Source organism: Varanus komodoensis, unplaced genomic scaffold, assembly GCF_004798865.1.
Source record: "Varanus komodoensis strain SLA01 unplaced genomic scaffold, ASM479886v1 scaffold9, whole genome shotgun sequence".
Classification (NCBI taxonomy): domain Eukaryota; kingdom Metazoa; phylum Chordata; class Lepidosauria; order Squamata; family Varanidae; genus Varanus; species Varanus komodoensis.
The window spans coordinates 34,986,420-35,009,723 of NW_025336598.1; the positions used below are offsets into that span (position 1 = coordinate 34,986,420).

Consider the following 23,304-nt stretch of genomic DNA (forward strand, 5'->3'; position numbering starts at 1 on the left):
TTGGATGGCTTTAAAAGGGAATTCAACACATTCATGGAGAAGTCTACCATTGGCTTGTTGGCTATGCACTATATCCCTTCACAGTCACATGCCTGCATACACAAGTTGCTAAGGAGCCTGGGTAGGCAGAACCCTTGTACCCATCCTGCTTGAGAGGTGCTGTAGCCAGCTGGTTTTTCATGGCTTTTCCAGCATAGCTTTTCTTGTGCAGTTATGGTTTGCAGAGTTGCATAGGGTTCACTGTTGACTATAACATCTGACTGCCAAGCAAATATGCTTGGAAATACAGAGAGAGGTCTTATATTGTGTAAGCCCTTCCTCCAGAAATGTACCAAAACCTGTTGGTACATTTTTTTGGTAAATGCTTTTGGTAGAATTGTGTAATCTTTATTTTTAGGCAGGCTTTAATGGCTGAAATTAGATTAATTTTAAACTTGGGGCAGTATCCAGTGTAGTCGTTCAACAAACTCAAAGTAGCACTCAATAGCTTATTTCCATTGTGCAAGCAGCTACCTATTATACGCAGTGGCACAATGGGTTGTGCAAGTGGAACATGCACCTAATTGCACAATGGATGCACAAGTGTTAACTTCAGTTGGATTCCCCTCTTGTGGAGAGTCCAGAACCCAGCTGAACTCTCTCCTACCAGGGGAGATCCAGGAGTTTGCCTTTAGATATACAGTGGTACCTTGGCTCACGAATGTAATCCGTTCCACAACTCTGGTTGTGACCCAAGTCAAATTTCCCCATAAGATTCAATGTAAGAAAGGTCAATCCATTCTGTCCCCTCCGAATGTGGTTGTGAGCCAGTTTTTGGTCACGAGCCAAGTCAAATTTCCCCATAAGGTTCATTGTAAATAAGGTTTATCTTTTCTGTAACTATATTTTTAAATCAGAAACACAGTGACAAAGAACAACAAAGTACTGTACTGTACAGTGGAGAACACTAACCTAGGTGTGGGGGAGATTACTGTTTTGAGGGAGAGTCCCCCTCCATAAGGACACTGGGGAGATCTCTTTCAGCGGTTTCCTCTCTTTCTCTCTTAGCTGCAGGGCCAATTTTGGTGAAAAATCTGTCTATAGTCACTTGTTTTTTCCTGCTCTGCATAACCCTCCAGAAATGAGAGACCACGTTATCGTTCATCAGATTCTGCACTCCGTTCGTTACAGTTATGTTGGGGTGGTGCTTCTCAAAGAAATCTTGGCACGGGCGCGCACCTGCAGGAAAGACGGGCGCAATCTCGGTCATCTCCCCCCCCCCCCCCCGCAACCAGCACAGTCACGGCCATTCCTCTTGCAGGAAAGACGGGCGCAGCTCAGCACAGCCGTGATCAGGCACGTCTTCCCTGCACGAATGTGACTGTGATCATGGCCATCTCCCCACTGGGGGGGGGGGGGAGATGGTCGCAATCATGCTGGTTGCGGGGAGGGGGGGAGATGGCCGAGATTGTGCTCATCTTTCCTGCAGGAGCATGCCCGTGATCACGCATACCTTCCCTGCACGAATGCAACTGCGATCGTGGCCACCTCCCCACTCAGGGGGTGGGGAGATGGCTGAGATCTTGGTTGCCACCAAATGCGGAGTTCACAACCCAAGTCAAAATTTTCATGAAATTTTTGTTTGTGACCCAATTTGGTTGTGAACCAAGGCATTTGTGAGCCGAGGTACCACTGCATACCAGAAACATTAAGCATAATGCATGCATGGGTTTTGACTGTTCTCTGTAATATCTAGTGTGCTTTTCAACAGCTAGATTTTTTAAAGAATCACAGAATTCTAATATGCTGTACAGTATATATGGAAACACGAATGCCAAAATTTGGTGAACATGAATGCTGAGTATCCCGGATTTTTTTCCTTTACAGAAGTGCACATTTCCCTGTTTTTCAGTTCCATACTGAAATGAAACTGGCAATCATATTTAAGTGACTGACAACATTTCCCGGTTGTCCTTAGAAATTCACAATATTATTTAATTAGTTAAAATAATTTTTATTTCTCTCTTCAGCCAGAAGGGCTACTAAAGCAGCTTGTGGGCACTAAGTACCAGCCCTGCCTGCAGGTTTATAATGGAAAAAGGCTTGACAGAAAGGGAAGAAAACATTAAACAGTCTTTCAACAGGGCTTGCAGAATAACCTTGCTTACCCTCTCATCTTCTTCTCTTCTGAACATAATTCATTCAGGAAGATAATTTTACAGCCACAACATTTCTGACTTTCTAATATTTTTTTCATTTAGGAAACATTTGGGTGGAGGCAGTGTCTCTTACAGCAAAAGCAGTTACATGTGCTGTCTATTCAAATTAATCATGGTATTATCTTGGACTTTGCAGTGTATGTGGGTATTCTGGAAAGTAAGTTTTCAAAATGTACAAGATAAACACCCATTTTGCCATCAATTGCATGTATCTAATGTCTTATCTAATGTCCTTTTGCTTCATTCCTTTTATACATGAAAGTGAATTTTATGGGTTACCATGGGCCAGCCAGTCCCTCAGCTTAACTTCATGGTTACTATGAGGATCACATGGCAGGGGCAGAAGGGATGCACCATAAATGGAGTCTAAAGATCCTTGGAAGAGTAGGAGGGATATGTAATTTAAAAATCCTGCTAAGATATAAGTGAGCTTTCCACTGTGTATCTGATGGAAGTGGTATCTGGACCACAGAAGCTTATACCACAATAACTTTTGAAGGCTTTCATGTTCCAGAACACATCTCTAATGAAATAAACCTTATACATGTAAATTTAGTTGAGGCAAACCAAGGCAGAAAAGACTTACCCAACCCGACTCACAGAGGCTGTTGATACATTGAAGATGGAGAGGCAGTGCCCAAGAGCCAGAGCTCTGAGCCCTGAAGTCCCTGGTTCAAATCACAGCTCTGCCATAGACTGGGTGGTACCAAGCAAGCCATCTGTCAGCCTCAGCCTGTCATCTGTGATATGGGGATGATAGTAATGCTATCCTATCTTACTGTTGTTGTTTTCAAAATTACTGAGATAACGCATAATACACATTTGGGGAAATTAGGAAAAGTACAATCCATAAATATGGAGTACTACCATGACTTTTGTGCTATTTAGCCTAACTATTTAGTGCATTGCCACAACAAAACAGTATCTATTACTATTAGATGTAAAGTGTCAGCAGGTCTGTTGCTCCTACCAAACCTAGGGTGCTTTGTAGGAACAGTAAGGGTCATCAAAATGGGCTGGTTATATACATTAGAAGCCAACAAACTCTTAAATGCTGCAGTTTACATTTGTTGTACTAGCACAAAACACAGGGACCTTCTTTAACAAGCCTTGGTAGGGCTCATGACATCTTAGAAGGGTTAGCCTACAGATATTACCATTGTAACTTCATTTGTGGGAGTTTACTCTGCCTCAGCTCTGCCCCTTTTAAATGCAGATAAACAGTGCCTCCCCCACCACCGCCCTGGTATCATATTTCCATTAGAGAATTTCACTGTGATACACACGTGGCTTACTTTGATCCTATGAATGAGGTCATTGTTTCCCTGTTTTAATTCTGACATCCTATTTTCCAAAAAGCATGTCCTCACCCTGAAGCTGTCAAGCTCTAACAACCACTTTTCATCAGTGTAATTATTCCCACTGGAGAGGTCAACCTACACTTGTGAGCTTATTTTGCTGACCTGCCATTAAGCCTGCATTAATGGACGCCCCCCTCAACTGAACATGCCAAATAGGAATGAATTGAAACTCACCATCACGTTTCATTTGCATGATTAAAGCTACATGATCTAGAATGTGTATAAATTATGCGACAACTTAAAAAATTGCCACTGTGCACAATATAAACAAATGCTGAAACAGTACAGAACAATTTGAGGCGAACACTTTAGCAATTTCTAACTGAGGTTAGAGACATGTTAAGTGCACAGTAGCTGGAAGGACTGAAGCATCAATATGTTGAATACAGATGATCCTTTACTCAGTCAACAGTAGCACTAAACAGAGTTATCAGATTGCTTGCAGGTTATAGGTTATACTTGCCAGTTTTTATTGTACCATCTTGTGCTGATCTTCCTGGTTCATTTGAGGCATGGGTCCTCGAACTACGGCCCGCGGGCTGGATCAGGCCTGCCAGGCCCATTTACCCGGCCTGCCTCAGAGATTTGGGACTTGCTGTGCCCTGCGTGTGGGGAGGTGGCGGCTTGCTCACACGGAGATCGCTTTGGACTCGGAGAAAACGATCTCCAAGCGAGCAAGCCGCTGCCTTGTGCGCCCGCCGCTGTCTCGCCCCGCGCGTCCCACCCTCGCCTCAGCGCACATGTGCGTCACCCCCACCCTCTCGCCGGCCCACACCCAGCACCAGCACCTATCAACTGGCCCCCTGTTGAAAAAGTTTGAGGACCCCTGATCTGAGGTAATGTGATCAAAATAGTAATTGACAAGGCTCCATATGGTTAATAGATGGTAGAGATGCTGATTTGGCACTCCTGAAACTTGCAAACTCCTCTCTCTTAAATTTGCACCTCTTTGTGGGGAACATTTTAATTCTTGGGACCAAAAGTGTAGGGTAGTGAAGGCTTAAAAAGAATAAGTAATAAGTAAAATTGTACACTGACTTTTAGTGGGTTATAGATTAATGTGCATCAGGAACTGCTGTTAAAAGACCATGAAAGACTTGCTTTCATTCTTGTGTCTTTACTGCACTGGTTTATCAGTTTTTCAGGGAGAGTTGTTACAGGTAGGAAAATACAAGGAATGTTGAAGTTCCCTTAGGATAAAATTTCCTGTTGTGGACAAAACATGGTGAAGGTGAATTTACCTTTTCCACAACTTTCCTCTAGAATTGGTAAAATATGCCGGAATTTAGCCACAATGCAGTTTCTCAGGTAATCTTGGACCTTGAACACCTGCCCATAAGATGCTGTAACTCAGGCTGCTTCGAGACACCACCTCATAAATGGTACAAGTCTTGGGAATCAGGTTAATCTTGGCCATGGTGAAAAAAGGCAGGCTGCTTACCTGTAACTGCCATTCTTTGAGTGGGCATCTCGGCATTCACACACATGGGCTTGTGCACCTGTGCAATGCCTACACCAGGAAAAACTTCAGCAGCTGCTGACACCATTGTGTAGGAAAGAAGGAAAGAAGAGAAAGAGAGAAGGTGGATGGCAAGGGATTCAGAGCGAGGACAGAAGAGCTGGGCAGAAAATTTTATTGGGGGAGTTAGTGAAAATGCGTTGGCAGGTAGGTGGAGATGGGATTGAGAGGCACAACTAAAGTGAAGTGAAAAGAGGTGAGAGAAATTATGAGAGCAAAGAAAGAAGTATTTAGCCATAGAAGCAGAGAGCGAAGGAATTCTGTCTAGCATGATAGCAGTTGAAAAGGAACTAAGGAGTGGGTGCGAACCTCTCCCCTATACTTTCCAGGAACTGGAAGGGAAACAGCTCCCACTCAATCCTGCAAGCTCAGCAAGCAACAAGTTTTTCCTCGTCTAGGTGTGTAAATGCACAAGCCCACATATGTGATGCACAGAGACCATGAAGAAGAACAGCTTAGACGAGGTTACTTTCAGATCTGCAAAAGCCATGACATAAAACCAGAGATTTTACTTTTTGTTATAAAACAGGCATAACTGTAAGAAGCAGGCTTTCTTAGCAACCCTAAGAAACCAAAACAAAATGTTAAAGTAGCTGCAATCACTAAAATTCAGAGTAAATTATTTTATAAAAAATATGCCTTTGTCATGGATATGACAAAAAGGAACACAGGGCTTCATCTAACAGAACCTGACAAAGTAGCTGAAGCTATGCATGTATGAAGCTGACCAGTCCTTGGGTGGGCCACGGGAACCCTATCAGTGCTATCTTGATTCTCATGGAGTAAAGGGAGGATATGTATGTTAAATAGGGATGCAGGTGGCGCAGTGGTTTAAACTGCTGTGTTGCTGGGCTAGTTGATTGAAAGGTTGCCGGTTCGAATCTGCACAACGGGGTGAGTTCCCGTTGCTCCGTCCCAGCTCCTGCCAACCTTGTAGTTCGAAAGCATGCAAATGCAAGTAGATAAAAAGGCACCACTTTGGTGGGAAGGTAACAGTGTGCACTTTGGTGTTTAGACATGTTGGCCACATGACCACGGAGACTGTCTGGGGACAAACGCTGGCTCCCTCGGCTAGGAAATGGAGATGAGCACCGCCCCCTAGAGTCAGGCATGACTGGACTTAACGTCAAGGGGAAACCTTTACCTTATATATGTTAAACTGGTAGATGTGATCTAGAGTAACAAGCACAGAGGAAAAGCTGAGAATTACAAACAATTATTTGCTCCTGTCCTTTGCAAAACTCAACATGCAATGCTACCTTGGCTGAAATCCAAGGCAGGCCCTATTTAGGGTAGATCTATTAAATCAAATGGGATTTAAATTAATCATGACTAGCAAGCCCCATTCATTTCAGTGGGCCTACTCTGAACAGAACTTACACTGGATTTACTCTATGATCTCTCATAAAACCTATTCTAGGTTCTGACTATGGAACAACTACAACAATGCAGACTAACAATAAGTAAATCCAAATTAATTAGTACTATAATCTAAATGTTTAGGTGGAACCAAAATGCCAGGAAGAAAATGAAAGCCATTGATTAACGCTTGTTTATGAAAGCATTAAAAATTAAGTGATATGTGCCAGCTAAACAGATTAAAATTTAAAAAACACGTGGAAGGAACTTTATTCCATTTCTTATTTTCAAAGAGAAACACAATAAACAGTGAAAGGTACCAGACTGATGGATACTGAGAAAGTAAAGAGAAACTATGGAAGAACATAATGGTATGCTTTGGTATGCTGGTTTGACAAATAAGAAATAGATGAACTGCACAAACTTGGCAAATGTAAATGGCAAATGTTTGGATATAGACCTAATTTTACTTTAACAAGCATTTATATCTGCTGCATTTGTTCTTTAACAGTAAACACAGAAAATAAAGAAGAATGAGCAGGGAACTACTTTCCATGGATGAGACGTCCACATTTATTTTTTTTCCCATAGGCATTAAAAATGGCAGTGAACTATTCTGTGAAAGAGGCAGGGAATGAGAAAGGTGCAGATATACTGGACTGAAGTTTGTGCTTCAAAATTACACCATTCATTTTAAAAACAAAATGATATTTATTTATAACAACTTATTGTATGTTTTCTCTCTCGCTCACTCTTTTTTTAAGATGTCAGCTTTTGAGACCTGTTTTTAAAATGACACACGGTATTACAAATGATGGCACTTCCAACCAGTGTGGCATTTCCATATTTACACCAACTAAAAAGAAATTTACAAGACATGATAGCATACAATCTTGACATTTAGCAATAGTAGAACAAGAAGAGCATCCATTGTTTCTGTACAAACTATGAGAACAAGACTTTTATTCACATTTTTTTAAAAAAATCATTTGAAATTTGATCTGACCTACACATTTCCCAAATCCATTTCCCCTCAATTCTCAAACCTTTCATCACATTGCCCACTCCTTCACCAGACTATAGGAACTACAAGTAATTAGGTCTAACATCTAAACAGAGCAAAAAGTTCTCCCTTTCCAATTTCTCTCCCATCTTCCAGATAATCCCCATTGGGAAAAAAGCTCTTCCTTGTTTCCTTCTTTGTAATTCACTTTCACATTTCTCCCTCAAAACAGCAAACCCATCACTAAATCTCTTCTCAGGCAAAGTTAGAAAGATACAGTGTTCCTCTTTGTGGTTTTCTAATGCTACACCCAGGAGTCAGGAGACCCAGGATATTGTTCTGCTCTATATGAAGGTCGTCTGGTAGAATAGAAGTCTACATAGTTTGTGGTTGATTTCAGTCCATACTGTGCTGTGTAATCTGTAGTAGCTGGAAAGTGAACTCGTTCATCAAAATATGGGTCTTCATAGCTATGTGGGGACTGTAGGTATAACCTGTATGCATCATAGTTCTTTCTGTTGGAATCCTCTTGACTGTAGTACAACTGTTGATGCTATTGAGAAAGCAAAACAAACAAAAACACACCCGAATTTATTCTAGTTTTGAAGAACCATGTAACAGAGATGCCTAGACATAGCAGCAGATTATCAATTCATGTGACCATACAGAAATAAAACTATTTATAAAACTTTTTCCAAATTATGTCTTCATTAGACTCTTTCACATACATAATTTTCAATGAGGACAACAGAAACAAAGCTCAGATAATTTTCAGCTTAAGAATTCCTGTTAACTACTGTATACATTTATTTATAAAATAACGTCTTTGGTCTGACCATATTTTGGTGAGTCTGTGAAGTCAAGAGACAAGGACTTCCTATCAAATATTTCTTTATTGAAGAAGAATAGTATAGAACTTGCCGCAGAATATATAGCTTTTGTAAACAGGATGAATATGCATTGACTTTCAGAAACTATATAATAAGAACCACCTGTCAAGATTTCAAATGCATCTGAACTAAGAAAGAGCATGAAAATTAAATTACGGGTCATAGGCGATATCTGAAAACAAAGCCAAACATTTTCAATTGTCTGGTTCTAACACGCAAAAGGAGTAAGACAGTATTATTTGTTGGTGAACATTCTTCACATTTATTCTTGTCACCTGCAAAGTTTTTGTAGAATATGGAAGACAGGTACCCAAGATGACCCAAAGTAGGCTGTTCAGGCCATTCACTATCTCCCTTTCCATCATCTGTGGTAAGTGTAGAAATAACCAGTTGAAGATACTCGTGTTTTGGAAAGCGACTGCAGCCCAGACCATTAAGTGCATTACTTAGCAGCATTTATTTTATCTAAATCATCCCTCTGTAGTCTTTCCAACCTTTTAAAAGACCTTTTTGCACTCTGTATCTTGTTCTATTGCCCTCTGCTCATGAATTAGGAAAATCCTTCTTCCTGCTTTATTTGTTCCTGCTGCTTCTCTTGGTGGTTGTAGTACACAAGAATTAATTATATCATAAAAATAAGAGTTACTTATCTGACAACTCGTTATGGTGGGGGTATTGAAGTTCAAATGCCAAGTGGGGAATGGAATGGAGTGTTTTGGAAAAGAATATGGTTGCCATCCTGAACAGGAGCATTTTACACTGAATATTATTTGCAGGTTCCAATTGTATATCACACTGTTCTATAATTAGTACAGCCAGCATGGTAAGCACACGGTTGAATCCATAGGGGGTCAGTGGCCTTCTGCCCACTCAACAAAACATCCTCTGACCCTCTTCCCTACTGCAGCTCCTGTTGTGCACTCTGAAAACTGTTCTGGTGGATCTCCCACCCTGCTGGTGGAAGGCCAGTGCTGAATACAGTAATAGCATGGTGAATCCATTTATTCCTACGGTTTTGATTGCAGTTAAGCTGCCTTAAAGAATGTGACTTGCTCTTCTCTATTCTAGTCATCTATGTCTTCTTAGTTTTATACATGTTATGTCAACCTTCTGAACAAAGCAACCCTTTCCAAAGGTGCAAAATAAAAGTCCTCTGAATCGAGCTCATTCATTGTTTCCAGCATTCTTCCATTAGTAGCTCATGCTGTGACACTTTTACCAACCTCCTCCTGGAAAAGGTACTTTCAGAGTTGCTTCTTTTTTTGCTAATTGCAAATCTTCTTGTGCCACTGACTTTCTAATTTTACCCCATGTAGTCGTACTTTAAGAATTTATAATCAAGTTATTCCTGTGTGAAGAATGTTTTTTTGCATATGTCATAGCACATCATTTGCAAATATTATTTAAAGCTTTCAGTATGAAGAAGTTTTGCATAACACTGTAGTGTAACCGAACATCCTTGTTTCATTTCTGCCTAGCATTGTTCTGTATTCTTTATCCAAATTTCTATTTAGTTTTACTTATGGCACTGTTTCTTATAGGAACAGACTACAGGATTTCTCAATATAGTCTTGCCTTAGATGCCGAAAACTTCATGCATGTCACTTGCTCTATTTTATTCTGGAGTTAAATAAACCTCATGTCGCCAAAGTGGTGAGGAGTTTGGAATCTCAGACTGCGGAGATCGTGCATTTCAAAATGCAAACACACACTAGACCTCTGCTCAAATTCTTTGCAATGAGCACAAAACAAGTGCAGCTTGTATGTTCACCTGGTAGAGATGGAGTGAAGGGGCACACAACTTGTGACACACCAACACAAACCAAGCTCACTAGTCATATATAACAGGTGTTCAACAATTCTCCTGTCTGTGCAGTTCTAGACAGGAAGTAAGACAGGAGGTATATAAAGTCTGTGGTGGATTGCCAGACATAGCTGCTTAATAGATTACAAGTTGTGCAGACCTAAGGTAGAGAAAGCAGGACTTCAAAGGATGAATGTAAAGAGAAGCATTGAGAAGTTCTGTGATACTCTGCAGTCTAGTAGCTGCAATGCTAACTGTAGCTGCAGTCGGGTCCTCTGTGGAATGCTCATAGCTTAAACTGGACATGGGTGAAGCACACAAGCTCTGTTCTGAACATCTGGGTAAGCACTAGTTCTGCTTCCACCCTTTGTACTAGGATGGTGTGCAGAGGGATTCTAAGTGTGCACAGGTGAATGTACTCAGAATCCCCTCCATGACTGGGAGCCCTAACACGGCAGAGTTGCTGATTGTGGGGAGCCTTCGACAGGTATATGGCTGAATATGTTTCAAAGCCCTCCCCAGACCTTTGCAGTGAATGAAGCTTCCTCCTGCAGAGCTAAGGGCAATGCACATGGTTGTACTTCCTCCTGTCCATGCACCCTTTTTGAGCACCTGACAGGGGCTGAGTGTAAGTCAGCTGTTGTAGCATTCCAAAATCATTGCGCAAAGTTCGAAAGCTGCTTTAGGCAGCAGGAAATCATCAAGGAAAATAATTTTATAACCATTATGTTAAAATAATAACTATTTGAATAAAATGATGCACGCTATCATTGTGATCAATACTGGCATACTATCAATTAAGAGTCAAATGATTACCTGTAGTCGTCTATTTTGGTCTCTTGCTGGTGAAGAATAGGAACTGATATAAATTGGTGAAGGTTTGCTAGACCCTGTGGGACAAGAGCAATAGCAGATTAAAACTGGTATTTGGCTTTCTCGGATTTCATGGATGTTGACTTTCACACTTTCAGAAAAGAATGGAATAGGATGAAAAAGTTCAATCATTTGTTGAAGTGGAAGAAGGCTACAAGTGGCCACAATGCCCTTTAGAGACAGTCACCTGGATATCCACCTCCATGGGAGGAATTGACCCCAATGGTTTATTTTGACGTAGCTGTGTTTCTTCTGGCCTCAACTTGGCTTGCAGGTTCCACCACCCTCTTCACCAATCTGGTTACATAATTATAGTCAATATCAAGAAAGGAAGAGAGGAAGGAAGGCAAGCACTTCCGCTAGAATGGATCACTGCTGAGTCTAGGCTCCATCCTATGGCACACGGAAAGCGTTTTTCCAGCATCCATAAAATAAGCATATGGGGCTGTAGCCAAAGCTGTTACAGTGCTAGCATAAACCAACGCTAGTACAAAATTGCTAGCAGCTGCTAGACAAAATGTACAAGTGGTGATTTGCTGCCAAAAGTGGAGATTGATAGGAATCACTGTTTTTCATCCCTTTTCCTAGCAAGTGCCAATGCCACAGCTTTACTGTAGTATAATGGCATTAGCACTAGTGCTCTGACAGCATGCAATACTGTTATTCTTGAAAATGAATGCACAATAAAATATTAAACAGTGGTTTTAAATGGAAAGGAACCCTTGGTGTTCAAATAATACTTATTTCTCCTTGCAGCTATTTTATTGTTGCTATTTTTGTTGTGTACTATGTTTTTCCCACTCAAAACATGAATTTTGTATACAAAAAGTTTTTTAAATCATATTGTTTTGGTTCTGTCTACTGGACCCTTACCAGTATAGATGTCTTTATGTGCAATCCCGTCACCTTGGCTATTGTAATACTGCATAGAGGTTTGGGTCCTATCATATTCGGAACGAGGATCTCTAATTCCTAATAGTGCCGGTGATGAAGATGTACTGCCAACTGAGGAAAAGAAGGTAACAGAGGAATAAAAAGAGCAAGAAAAGAGAAACAGAGAATCAGTGCCAAATAAAAGTTTAGAAAAGACAGAATTATTTGGAATTGCTTCGAAATAAATCGCTACTTGACATGTGGCAAACAGTAACAATAAGCACCTCTTTAAACTCAGCAGAAAATGCATCTATCTATCCATACTTTAGATGCTGCAATTTACTAACACACAACAGGGGAGCAGCATATGCTGGGTCTAGAATTTCACTGGTTTTAAGGAAGAAATGAGTGGTGCTTCTGAATCCAACCTCTGGTGAAATCTTTCTCCAAAAAAGAACTCCACTCCTGGTGGATGAAAAGGCGCTGATTCTGCATCAGGGTCCCTGAATGGTGACGAGGGCATGAGGAATGTGGGTTTGCAGCACTGTATGAACTCAGGCTCAGCATATCCCCCACCTCTCTGTGCGTGCATATTTCAGCCATTATTTTATCTCACAGACACACCTAGAAGTATCCTAGGGGCTTGGGGGCAACCAGATAGGCCAGTAAGCAGTGGTACCAGAGATTTAGCAACCATCTCGCAGGTGGAAGATCTAAGGGGCCAACTATGCCCGCTCCTGCACCGCAGCCTGGTCTATGAACACAGCCACCTGTCCCTGCTCCCAGAAAAGGGTTTCCTCCTGTCCGCATCAGGGCCTGAATGACCCTGCAAGCACCTCCAGAACCTGAAGGGACTTGCAGGGAACAGCTGAGAAGCAATCATGCAGTGCAGCTGGAGGCCCTGTGGACCAGCGTAAAAGGTTTTCTGGCACTGCTGCTTTTTGCCACAGCAACACAAGTTGTTTTGGTGACTCCTTGTGCTTTGGCACCTGCATCTCTGTGCCTTGCTCCTTGTTCCTGCCCTGCCCCAGTTTGTTTCTACCTTGAATATGTCTTCCTGCTTTGACCCTGGACTGGCAACCTGCCCTTTGCTTCAAGCCCTTAACTGATTTTGAAGCCGCGCCTTGCACAGGTGCCCTGGTCCTGGCATTCTGCCTGTCCCAGCCACTAACCACATCCTGGCCCTTACACTTCCTATCCTCCTCATGGCTGGAATAGTCTGAGGAACAACTTACATGTGGGGCCACAAGAAGTCTGCTGGGAGATGAGGGCTGCAGAGTGGCCTTGGAATCTGGGGACACTTACTGGGGAGACTAAAGGCATACGGTGCCCCCTTAGGCTGAGTGCAGATGCTACTGACTGTATGGGACAGCAGGAGTGCACAAGTGCAGGCCCCGGAACCCTGGTGCCAATCCCAACTGGCCCACTGCTTCCTACAGACATAAGAGGCTGCTAAAATGTGCTCTGGACCACTGGTCCACCTACTTTGATATCATTTATTATGACTGGCAGTGACTTTCTGGGGTTTCAGGGGCAGGATTTTCCAGTCCTACCTGGGAATGCCAAGACTGAACCCAGATCCTTCTATATGTAAAGCATGTTCTCTATCATTGAACAACAGCCCTTCTTGTGACCTGAAACTTTGTCCCTCACAGTATAATTACTCTGTGGAGGAGTACAGTTTCTAACTTAGAGTTTATAGACCTTTTTGTCTGGATTTGGTCCTAATCAAAACCAGTCAATCTGGATAACTTCTGTGTGTAAGTTTAGGGCATGCTGAAGAATGACCCTCTTTGGTTTTTAAAGATTTGTACTAGTTCATGGAAATTAACATCAGATATGGTCATATACAATAGAAAAAGTTGTTAACTGACCAGACTGAATGATAGGTGACATTTGCTGATTTGTTGTAGACAAGGAGGGGTGTGACTTGAATCTGTCACGCTCAAGAGTTGACACTGGAGTAATAAAATGATTTTGATTCCAACCATCCTGCAGAAGAAGAAGAAAAGGTCAGGAAAGAAGAACAATGTTTTGTTAGAAGGAAAGGTTTTTATTTCACTTTTGAACTGAATCTTGGTGAACACTAATTGCTGCAAAAACTATTTTTATGTGTTACCTTTTTATAAATGCTACGCAGATCACGGTATTGCCATAATGTGTTCAGCACCTGGGCTGCTGCCTTGACAACCTTCAGTGATGACCTGAGAAGTAAAAGGTTTATGTTTAGCTCATGGTGCATCAGATGTGCACATGCTATGTATGTACAAGAAAAAGAATTTGCTTTAAACCACTCCATATTCCAACCAACGAAAACCTGGATTCTATTTGGCAGACTGACTTATGAAGCTTCTAAAATAAGTGAAGGACAAGATAAGAGGAAGATACTTGTTTCTTAATGAGTGTCTGAAACAGGCTTTGATGCATGGAATACCACATCTATCTCCATGAATGGAAATAGAATTTAGCTACGCCACTGAAGAAATTATCAATATTGTTTGCTCTGGCACCAGTTACTACCTGTTAAGAAAATGAGCACAAGTGCTTGCTTCTCCCAATTGGTGATTAGCATTATTTTTCTTGGGTGCCCTAACCCTAACCCTAACCTGACAACTTTAAAAATAATTCAAATGGAGATTGTTTCACTTTTTACAAATCTAGATAGTACAATTTTTAACTGAAGGTGCAGGAATTATATCCATAATAGTCTGTATCTCAGGACAGTTCCATGGTGTGAATGCCACTGAAATTTATATGTAATTATGATACTGAGGTGGTTTATGAAATTTTGCCCAGATAGAAGTTCCTGTGGATACAGTGACTGGTAGGTATTCTGAAGACTTATGAAAAAGTAAAGAGAATTTATGCCCAGCTTGCTCTTCCTTCCTAAATAGAGGCTGGCCAGCTATATAGAGGCTGGCCAGCTAATTAAACAAACTAAGAATGCCAAAATAAGTAGCTAATTGTATACCTTCTAATTATTCTGAACCAAATGGAAGATTTTCACTTGTGAAATTCTAGCATTCCATACTTGCCTGTCACCCCTTCCTTTTGTTATGTTCACCAGTTTTTCTATTCCTCCCGTGTCAGCCAAGGCTTTGGCATTTTCCATGTTTTTGCTGGTGACCTCATGCAAAGCACAGCAGATTGCTGCCACTGTTTCATCAGAGAGAATGTTTGGTCCATTGCCTCCTGGAAGGCGATTTACCAGATCTCGCATAGCATATTTACCTGAAATATAAATATAAATAAAAATAAAGATAGGAAAACCAGGCTAGAAATTGCAATGTGGAGTTTATGTACACACACATGGCATCAAATATAACCATAATGTGAGGAGGCATACAGAACCAAACAGAACAACAGGGGTAAAATATGCATTTTTAAAATAAACACATGCTCATGAAAAAGAATTCCCTGCATGCTGCTGAGCAGAAGTAGATTCTACAGTATCATTTTTGAAATTAAAAATATACTATTTTCCTGGATTAGGTAAAAATGATTAAACATGATTATGGCAACATGCCAAGGGACACAGACATACACAGATCTGTGTGCATATTTTAGATAAGCTTGTTTTAGCTTAGCATACTTGTATAGTACAATGCAATCACATTAATTGCATAGCTTTCAAGAAATCCATGATTTGGAAAACACAACAGATATTTCACTATGCCCCTTTTCTTTTCAAGCAGAACTTGGAATTGATGGACAACAAAACAGGATGAAATTTACAAGTTAGTCTTACTCTGATGAGTAAAGAAACAAGAGTATGGATAGGAAGTATAACAGAAATCAGTTCTTCACATTGTGGGACTGGTGCTGAGTGAAAGTGTTCCTTTTCCTGAAGGTCTGAATAAGGCAAGCTTTAAACAGATAACCACTTCATTTTCTTTTTCACTTATAAAGAATGATATTTGGGGATCTCTTGGATTTCAGTTACTTACAAAGAAAAAGATGTAAACTGTACAGTAAACAAAGGAAGTGATCTAAAGCTAAAGTAAATGATTTAGTGTAGGTAGTTATAATTCCATAACTTTTAATTAACAACTTCCCTGTAAAATGCGAACAGGAGATGTATATTTGTAAATAAACAATAGCTAGCGGCTAGATTGTATGAGAAAGGCATTAATTCCTTGTTAAAATACCTATAGACTAATTCTGATATATAACTGTAAATATGGCAAACTCTAATCAAAGCATACTTTAAAAACATTTTGATACACAACTGCCTATTTCCAGAATTAATCATACTTAGAAAAGACCCCCTGAAATCAATGACAGTTAAATCTGTCATGACAAACTTAAGTCACATTGATTTGAAAGAGACTACTCCAAGTAGGTTTTAGTTTCTTTTATTTAAAAATGTATATACCACTTGCCAACAAAACGTTCAGTATGAGGAACATAGTAACAACATGAATATTGCATTTTAAAAATTAAACACAACAATAAAATAGTTACTATAAGTATCAAAGAAAGCCTGTGTAAGAGAGCGATACCACTTAAAATCAAAACTGTATATGCTTGTCTGATGGCCCATTCATTTCTGTACTGAGAAATGTTCTTTTTTCCCCAGATGGTAACACCAACAGAAATCCCCTTTGCCCTGCCACTTCAGAATGGATTCATCCAGTTCTGACTGCAGTGATTCTGTTCTATCACAACAATCCCAAGCTTGTCACCATCTCTCTACCAGCAGTTGCTTGTGCCAGATGAAGTTTGTACATCATCCTGTAATTTGTTCATAAAGAGGAATATGAAACGTTTAAAAATAAATGATTAAGCATAAGAAGCAAAAACGATCCTTTGGGGGACCCCTTCTTCATCAGTTTGTGGGCTAAGGACTCTTTTTGCATTGCAGGGAATTCTGGAGCCTCAACTTCAAGTTCTATGAACTGGAACCTGGTGTAGAAAGGCATGAACCTAGTAGAAGTGAAGAATTCTTAGACCAGAAAGTTCCTTGGTGTATCAGACTAAACTGAACTCACAGACCTTCCACACATATACCCAGTCCTGATTCTCCAAGTTCAATCAATTTCACCAGTATAACTTAGAGCAGTGGAAGTCCTTCTGATGCTGCTGCTGTTCTGCACAACTTGGAACCAGAAATTCTTGTCAATCACCTGCAATCACCCAGCAATCTATCAGTAAATCCAGTTCTATCTTTTGGACCCCAGCCTGCCACCTGGCTTAGATTATATTGATCCACATTCTTTTATAATATAAAACCCCAATGGAAGAAACAGGAAAGAAGAATGAATCATCTGGAAAAAATTGGTTATTTCAGCCATATATCCAGCTACCTATTCTTATTTGTGATTTAGCAAACATATTAAGGCAGAATATAATAAAATATATTCTAAAATGCTATTGATCTCAAAAGAAAAAAAGTAGGTTTAGAAACTGTATGACTTGATCACCGGCACAATGAATGTTTAGGATCTGATGACTTTACACCAGGAGGAAGAATTTTGTTTTCTATCAAGTTTTGCAAATATTTTTTTTTTTGTCTGAAATGCTTTGTTTTCCAGTGACTCCTTGCTTTGGTAGAGAAACACAAGATTGGATACAGGCACACCAAAATAATGTATAAAAACTAAGTGTTTCTCATATTGATAATCTAGATAGCTAGGCATCCCTAGTACTTACCGATAAGCTCTTTGTTACGAACATCTAATGCCATATTTCTCAAAGCAGTTGCCACAGAAGAAACAACTCTGTCATTGTCCATTCTCAACAATTCCACAAGAATTGGAAGCCCTTTTTCTTTCCTTACAGCAGCTCGAATATAGGCTGCAAACTATTACAGAAAAATGCAAACATATTAACAGCCTGTCATTATTGTTTAAATAGAAGCAACATTAAAAAGAACCAACAAGTATGAGTGTTAGTATATTTTACAGGGACTCATTCAAACTGCAAAGCAATGTGTCCAATTTCCATTAACTTAAGTGTGGGTTTGGCATCAACCTGGTATTTAAAGAGTTGTCATTATGGATCACAAATAATGAAATGAATTAGAACAGTAGATGAAATATACTAAGTGATGTTATAATTGATTTAATATCTATTAACAAGGTAGTCACATTTTGTGGAAAAAAGAGTCAAATGTTTGGAAAGTCAGTTGCTGAAGCTTCTAAAGCAGTGTATGACATATTATACAGCTTAAAAAGCAGTTTTTTATCCCTTTGGTGGATAAATAAAGATTTGCAATGTGGGGCCTTTACAGAATACCAGCTGTATGGATTGCAAAATAGAGCAATAGGTTTAGTCATAATACCTATTTGTGAACAACAATTAATCTCTTCTCTTTGTTGAAAACCTATCTGTCTCTCACCTAATTTAATTAAGCCATGACCTTCTTTCAACTCTAGGAAAATGCTGGATTTTATGTAGAACCTCTGAACTAGGTAACTGAATGCCATAAAGTTATAGCAAGAATTTATCTTTCCATCCTGCAAGTAAACCTCAGTGTTCTTAACAGAAGCATATTTGAACTGCTGTTTCCTAAAAGCATTCCATTTTCTGCTTTCACCACTGTAAAATGAATAGATACACGAAGAGAAGGCCAGAGATCAAGAAAAACAACAATGTCATCAGTTTCTCCAACAGCTAATATTTATAACAGTATTTTCCTACTGTTATTTTTCTCTTCAAATTCAAGGCAGGGAAAACATTCTATTATGACAAAAATACAAAATGATGGTATTCTTCTTCATGATAAATTCAGAAACTTTAGGAATGCTGTTAATTTTGTAACCTGTCTTGAAAAATTGTTTCATTTATTTACTTCAGAATGACATCATTTGGATATAATGGTTTAGCATTATGAGAATGAGCTGCAGGTAGATTCAGACTCTTGTGCATTACCAGCAACAGTATAAAAACCTCTGCTTCAGTTTCATGTTTGCTACTGCTTGTTGTGACATCCAAAACCAGACAAACTAGTTAATCTGAAGAATGGTTTGTTATATTTTATGGGGTTGGTTTCAAGAAACCAGTAGAGACTGTTCATGATTTAGGGTTTGCTGAACTTGCTAAATTACTAAATTACTGTTAATTTAAAACTGAAGCTTCTGACTTCCTTGTAGCAACCCTAGAGCAGGGGAGTAAATGGGGAGAGTATATTAAGTATAAAGTTTGCAGTTGTTCCACACTAAACCTGCCTTTCCCAACCTGTTGCTTTACAGATGCCTTGGATTACAATGACCATAAATCTAGCCATGACCATATCCATGCTGGCTGGAGGTGATGGGAATTTTAGTGTAACACATGCTAGAAAAGGTGCACTAACCCATGGTCGATCATGTCTGAATGAAGTCAATATAGTTTCTTTGTAATGAACCAAATATTTAACTGACCATCACAAACTAGCTCTTGCATATTTTCCTTCCCTCCCTCAACAGCCAGCAAGAAGGGCTTCTGAGGGAACCGCAAGCTCTAAGGGAATGGTTGAAGAAAATACTAAACTTTAAACTCAAAAGAAGAAAAACTGCAAAATTGAAAAAAAGAGGAAAACGTCAGCAAAGAAATAGTACAGCTCTGAAGGACAAGAGATGCAATGTAAACCCAAGCACAGCAGGTTCTTGAACAGATATATTCCCATCTATCTGGACAACGACCTCACCATTTTTCTTCCTTCCCAATTCCTTTCCTTGTACTTCACGTCTTTTTAGATGATATCCCTAGGACAGGGATTGTCTAATTAATTTGTACAGTGGGACTAAAAAAGCCAAATAATAAATAAATAAATAAATGTACAGCTGCATCATATAGCATACTTAGAAGAGGTTTTTCACTTGGAAGAGAATTTTCCACCACTCTTGCATAACTGGTGTTGAGTGTCTAGCCACAACTATGTGCCTGCGCTTGCCATCATCTACACGTAAAGCCATGATTGTGCCTGATAATCACTGAAGACAAAGGGGTAAAAATAACTAATTCTACTGTATCAGTGTGATGCCAATAAAACTAAATGGTTAGTTTCAGTTAAATTTTGTATCTATTGTTTGACTAGTAAAATAATAGCTACAGGGCCATACAAATGATTATGTCTTTGCCTGAAAGGAAGACCTTACAAATCATTCAGAGGAGAGATCTTGCAATCAGAAGCAAGTTTTCTGGATAAAAGAGGATCAAAAGGATCACCAGCTAGCAGTTCCCTGCAAAATGGTGGATGTAGAATGTTATGTAACAACAGGTTCTCCACTGGATCAATGTTGCAAAAACAGAAAGGGCAAACAATTGACAGCTTCAAGTTTCATACGCTACCTTCCAGTTGCCTGCAGAAAGGTTCTGGAGAGATCCTGCAGAACCCTCCAAAGTAGCAGGGTTGGAACTTTCAGCTAGAAGAGTTAGATATGGTTTTACTACAGAAGGGTGCCACAGCATTTCCACACCTTTAGGAGACTTCGACAATCCTGGAATTGGGCCAACTCCATCCCACTGTTTAATAATAATAAAAAAACATATGTAACCACAGCTTTTAAAAATACATTCATTTTTTTACATCTTGCCACACATTATTGTTCAAAGTAGTAATTTCTTTCCTCAGATATAGCACTGTAAATTATATTGTAGAAAAATTATTACTATGTTCCCATAAGAGAAAGGCAACAGGGAAAGAACAAACCTGATCCTCTTGCAATGTTTTCTTCTTCTTTTTCTTCTTTTTCCCCCAACAGCTTGGCTCTGAATCTTTGCTAGGTGATTCCTTCCCCAAAAAGTCATCCAACTCATTTATACCCAGCAGGCGAGCCTGAGGCACCTCAAGCTCTAAGCGGTAGGAGAGATTCCTTAGTGTGCACACACAATTTTCCACTGTCTGTAAGCAAGCAGAGGAAATTCTATAGTGAAACACCTGGTACAACTGTGTGTTTGAGATATATATATGTGGAAATATAAGTATCAACAGGCTTTCAAAGGCATTTGGAAAATAAGTTCACCTAGATTTTAATTATGGTAAGTGTGAGAATGATTTCTTAAATCTGGTCAGAGTGATCCTTCCAAGTTAAGAATAACTGAGTCTATGCAGGAATAAGAATGCAATAATTAAAGGCATATTCTTTAACACTACTAAATAAGGAAAAAGGATGAACAGAAACTAGAAAAGTCTGGAGGAAAGCAAACATACACCTCTCTGTTTTGTAATTTTAGATTCCCAAGCTGGTGACTGTAGGAAATCACACTAGAGATGCCAAATGTGAATTAAACAGCAACTAAACATTACAACTCCAACCAGACAACTGTCCTGGTATGAAAAGAAAATCTGCAGTTAAACATTTGCACACCTTGCTGTCATAATCAGAAGTGTTCACACATGTATGGATCACATATAACAATGAATCAACCAGCCCTTCACAAGATCTCATTTGTTTCCGTGCCTCTTCTCCTGCAGAGCTTAGATTCCTAAAGCATAAAAATAGAATGGGAATGATGAGGCAGTGCACTGATATTATTATCACAGACATGCATATATGCAATCCATTTCCTGAAGAAGGAAAACTGCTTAGATAACGAGATAGCCTTTCTGGGAAAGCACAAGTATTTGACAGAATTTAATTTATTGTGCTCCAGAAGCCTTTTTAAAGGGCCTTTTCAGCTATCAGAGTGGTTACCAAAACATCTGGTGGAAACATGTGTGAGAGCCCTCTCAAGTGGCTGCTCCCATGCTCTGGATGCAGGAAGGCTCCCTCTTTCTTATTTTTCTGCTGCCATGAAAAGGCAGCTTTATTCAGGTAAGCCTTTGGCATGTAAGCTAGTTGTTGCTAAAAGGGGTTCTTTAAAATTGTGCTTTTAATTTATTTGTTTTTATTATTGTTTACATTTTTGTTCTCATTTTTATTTTTGCTAGTCAGCTTGAGCACCAGTTCTTGGTGGAAAAGCAGGATAACAATCAAATCACTCAATCAATACAGAAGGAATGAAGCTACTGAGACTTCCATAATGTGTTGATGGGTTGCAGAAATAATGGAAGTAATTCTCAACTTTTAACTGTTTCTCTTTTGAACAGGCCTTTGAACCCATCTACAAAGGATATGCTGCCTGTGGCTGCAGAGGCCATGGGACTTCGCATATCCTGGTCTCTCCCCTCCCCTCCCCTCTTTCACTATTTCTGATGCTGCATTTGTGAGCTCAGGAAGCAGCCAGTTTGGTTCCTTCCTTTGGTGAGGGGGCAGTGGAGGAGGAATTAGAACTCAGAATTCCTCTTCTGAAATCTACAGCCTCGGGAAGGGTATTCATAGAGTGCTCTCCCGGGGACCACAGGTTCGTTCTCTTAGCTACTTATAAAAATGGATAGTGGATAATGGACAGTGTTTGAGCCAACAACTATGGCTCAATTTAGACATGACACAAAACCATGGTTTACACTTGCCATGGTTGAGAATGCAAGCTATAGTTTAAGTTTCCAAACTTGTGGGAAAACTTCGGTTTTGAGCTGCTTTTCCTTTTTTGACTGCTCATCATTCCATTGTCTAGGTACATCAATTTAGACACCTGCAGGGCACAAAATCTTTCCAGACTAGGACTCCTGATTTCATTTGGCTGACAGATTGCTAACTACATTGTTTCAATTTGAACATGGTTTGACCTTCCTAGGTTGAAGCAGGAGGGCCTAAACTGATGCAGTTTTAGAAGTGTTTTTTTTTTAAAGACATGTATTAAAACTTCGTTTAAATGTATATGGAGTGGCAAAGAAGAAGAAAGAATTATGTAACTAGTTCTGCATGCCCAAGGGACACTTGGGCTCTGTTACTTGAACAGCAGCATTTCATGCCATATGGCAAACTGATGTAAAATTGATGGGACAGATACAGTAGGGGAGAACGATTCTGCTGATTAAAGAAAGAGTAAGCAACTTCACAGACTCTACCCATTCCTTTGGGCTTATGATCTACATTACCTCCTCTTTGGTTGCCTGCTATTACTTTGACCTGATAGAATGGCTTGAAGCATACTTGTGTTACTTGAGATACTATGCTAAAGCAAGAGGTCCCCAACATGGGTCTATGGCTCCTATGGTATGCACAGGGACTTTCAAAGGAGCCCAAAAAGTGTTCCACCTTCTGTTTTCAGTTTTAATTAAAAATTTGAGAAATGTTAGAATGGCTTTTTCTCTCTTTCTAGCCATTAGCCTTGCTCCCCCCCTCCCCCGTTTTGTCTTGCTATTTCCTAACTGTTTCTTCCCCTCCATCTCTAGCCTTATTCTTTCTTTACCCTGTTGCCTTCCTGTTCCTACCCCTGAGCTTCTAGCCTTGCTCCCTCCATTCCACCTCTTTAGCTCATCTTTAACTAGCCAGTTGAACATGGAAGGCATATCCTTGACTGGAGTCACAGCACTTTCTCAAATTCCCAAATTGTCCACGCATCCAAAAAGGTTGGGGATTCCTGTGCTAAAGATTAAATTATTCAACATGCTCT

General features: G+C 39.9%; 1 protein-coding gene across 6 annotated transcripts in view; it reads right to left on the bottom strand.

The window, feature by feature from the left end:
* Positions 1-6,983: 6,983 nt before the first annotated feature.
* The window catches only part of PKP4 (plakophilin 4), a 125,819-nt gene continuing 109,498 nt past the window's right edge, over positions 6,984-23,304 (bottom strand). For all 6 annotated transcript variants that reach the window (XM_044417629.1, XM_044417630.1, XM_044417626.1 and 3 more), the window contains 10 exons: positions 21,174-21,291; positions 20,516-20,707; positions 20,155-20,328; positions 17,533-17,683; positions 14,916-15,111; positions 14,000-14,084; positions 13,755-13,872; positions 11,881-12,012; positions 10,951-11,024; positions 6,984-7,993 (listed from right to left, as the gene is read on the bottom strand). In XM_044417629.1, the coding sequence (XP_044273564.1) occupies positions 7,745-7,993; positions 10,951-11,024; positions 11,881-12,012; positions 13,755-13,872; positions 14,000-14,084; positions 14,916-15,111; positions 17,533-17,683; positions 20,155-20,328; positions 20,516-20,707; positions 21,174-21,291 (1,489 nt within the window). In that variant the 3' untranslated portion in view covers positions 6,984-7,744. The remainder of the gene's footprint in view (positions 7,994-10,950; positions 11,025-11,880; positions 12,013-13,754; positions 13,873-13,999; positions 14,085-14,915; positions 15,112-17,532; positions 17,684-20,154; positions 20,329-20,515; positions 20,708-21,173; positions 21,292-23,304) is intronic.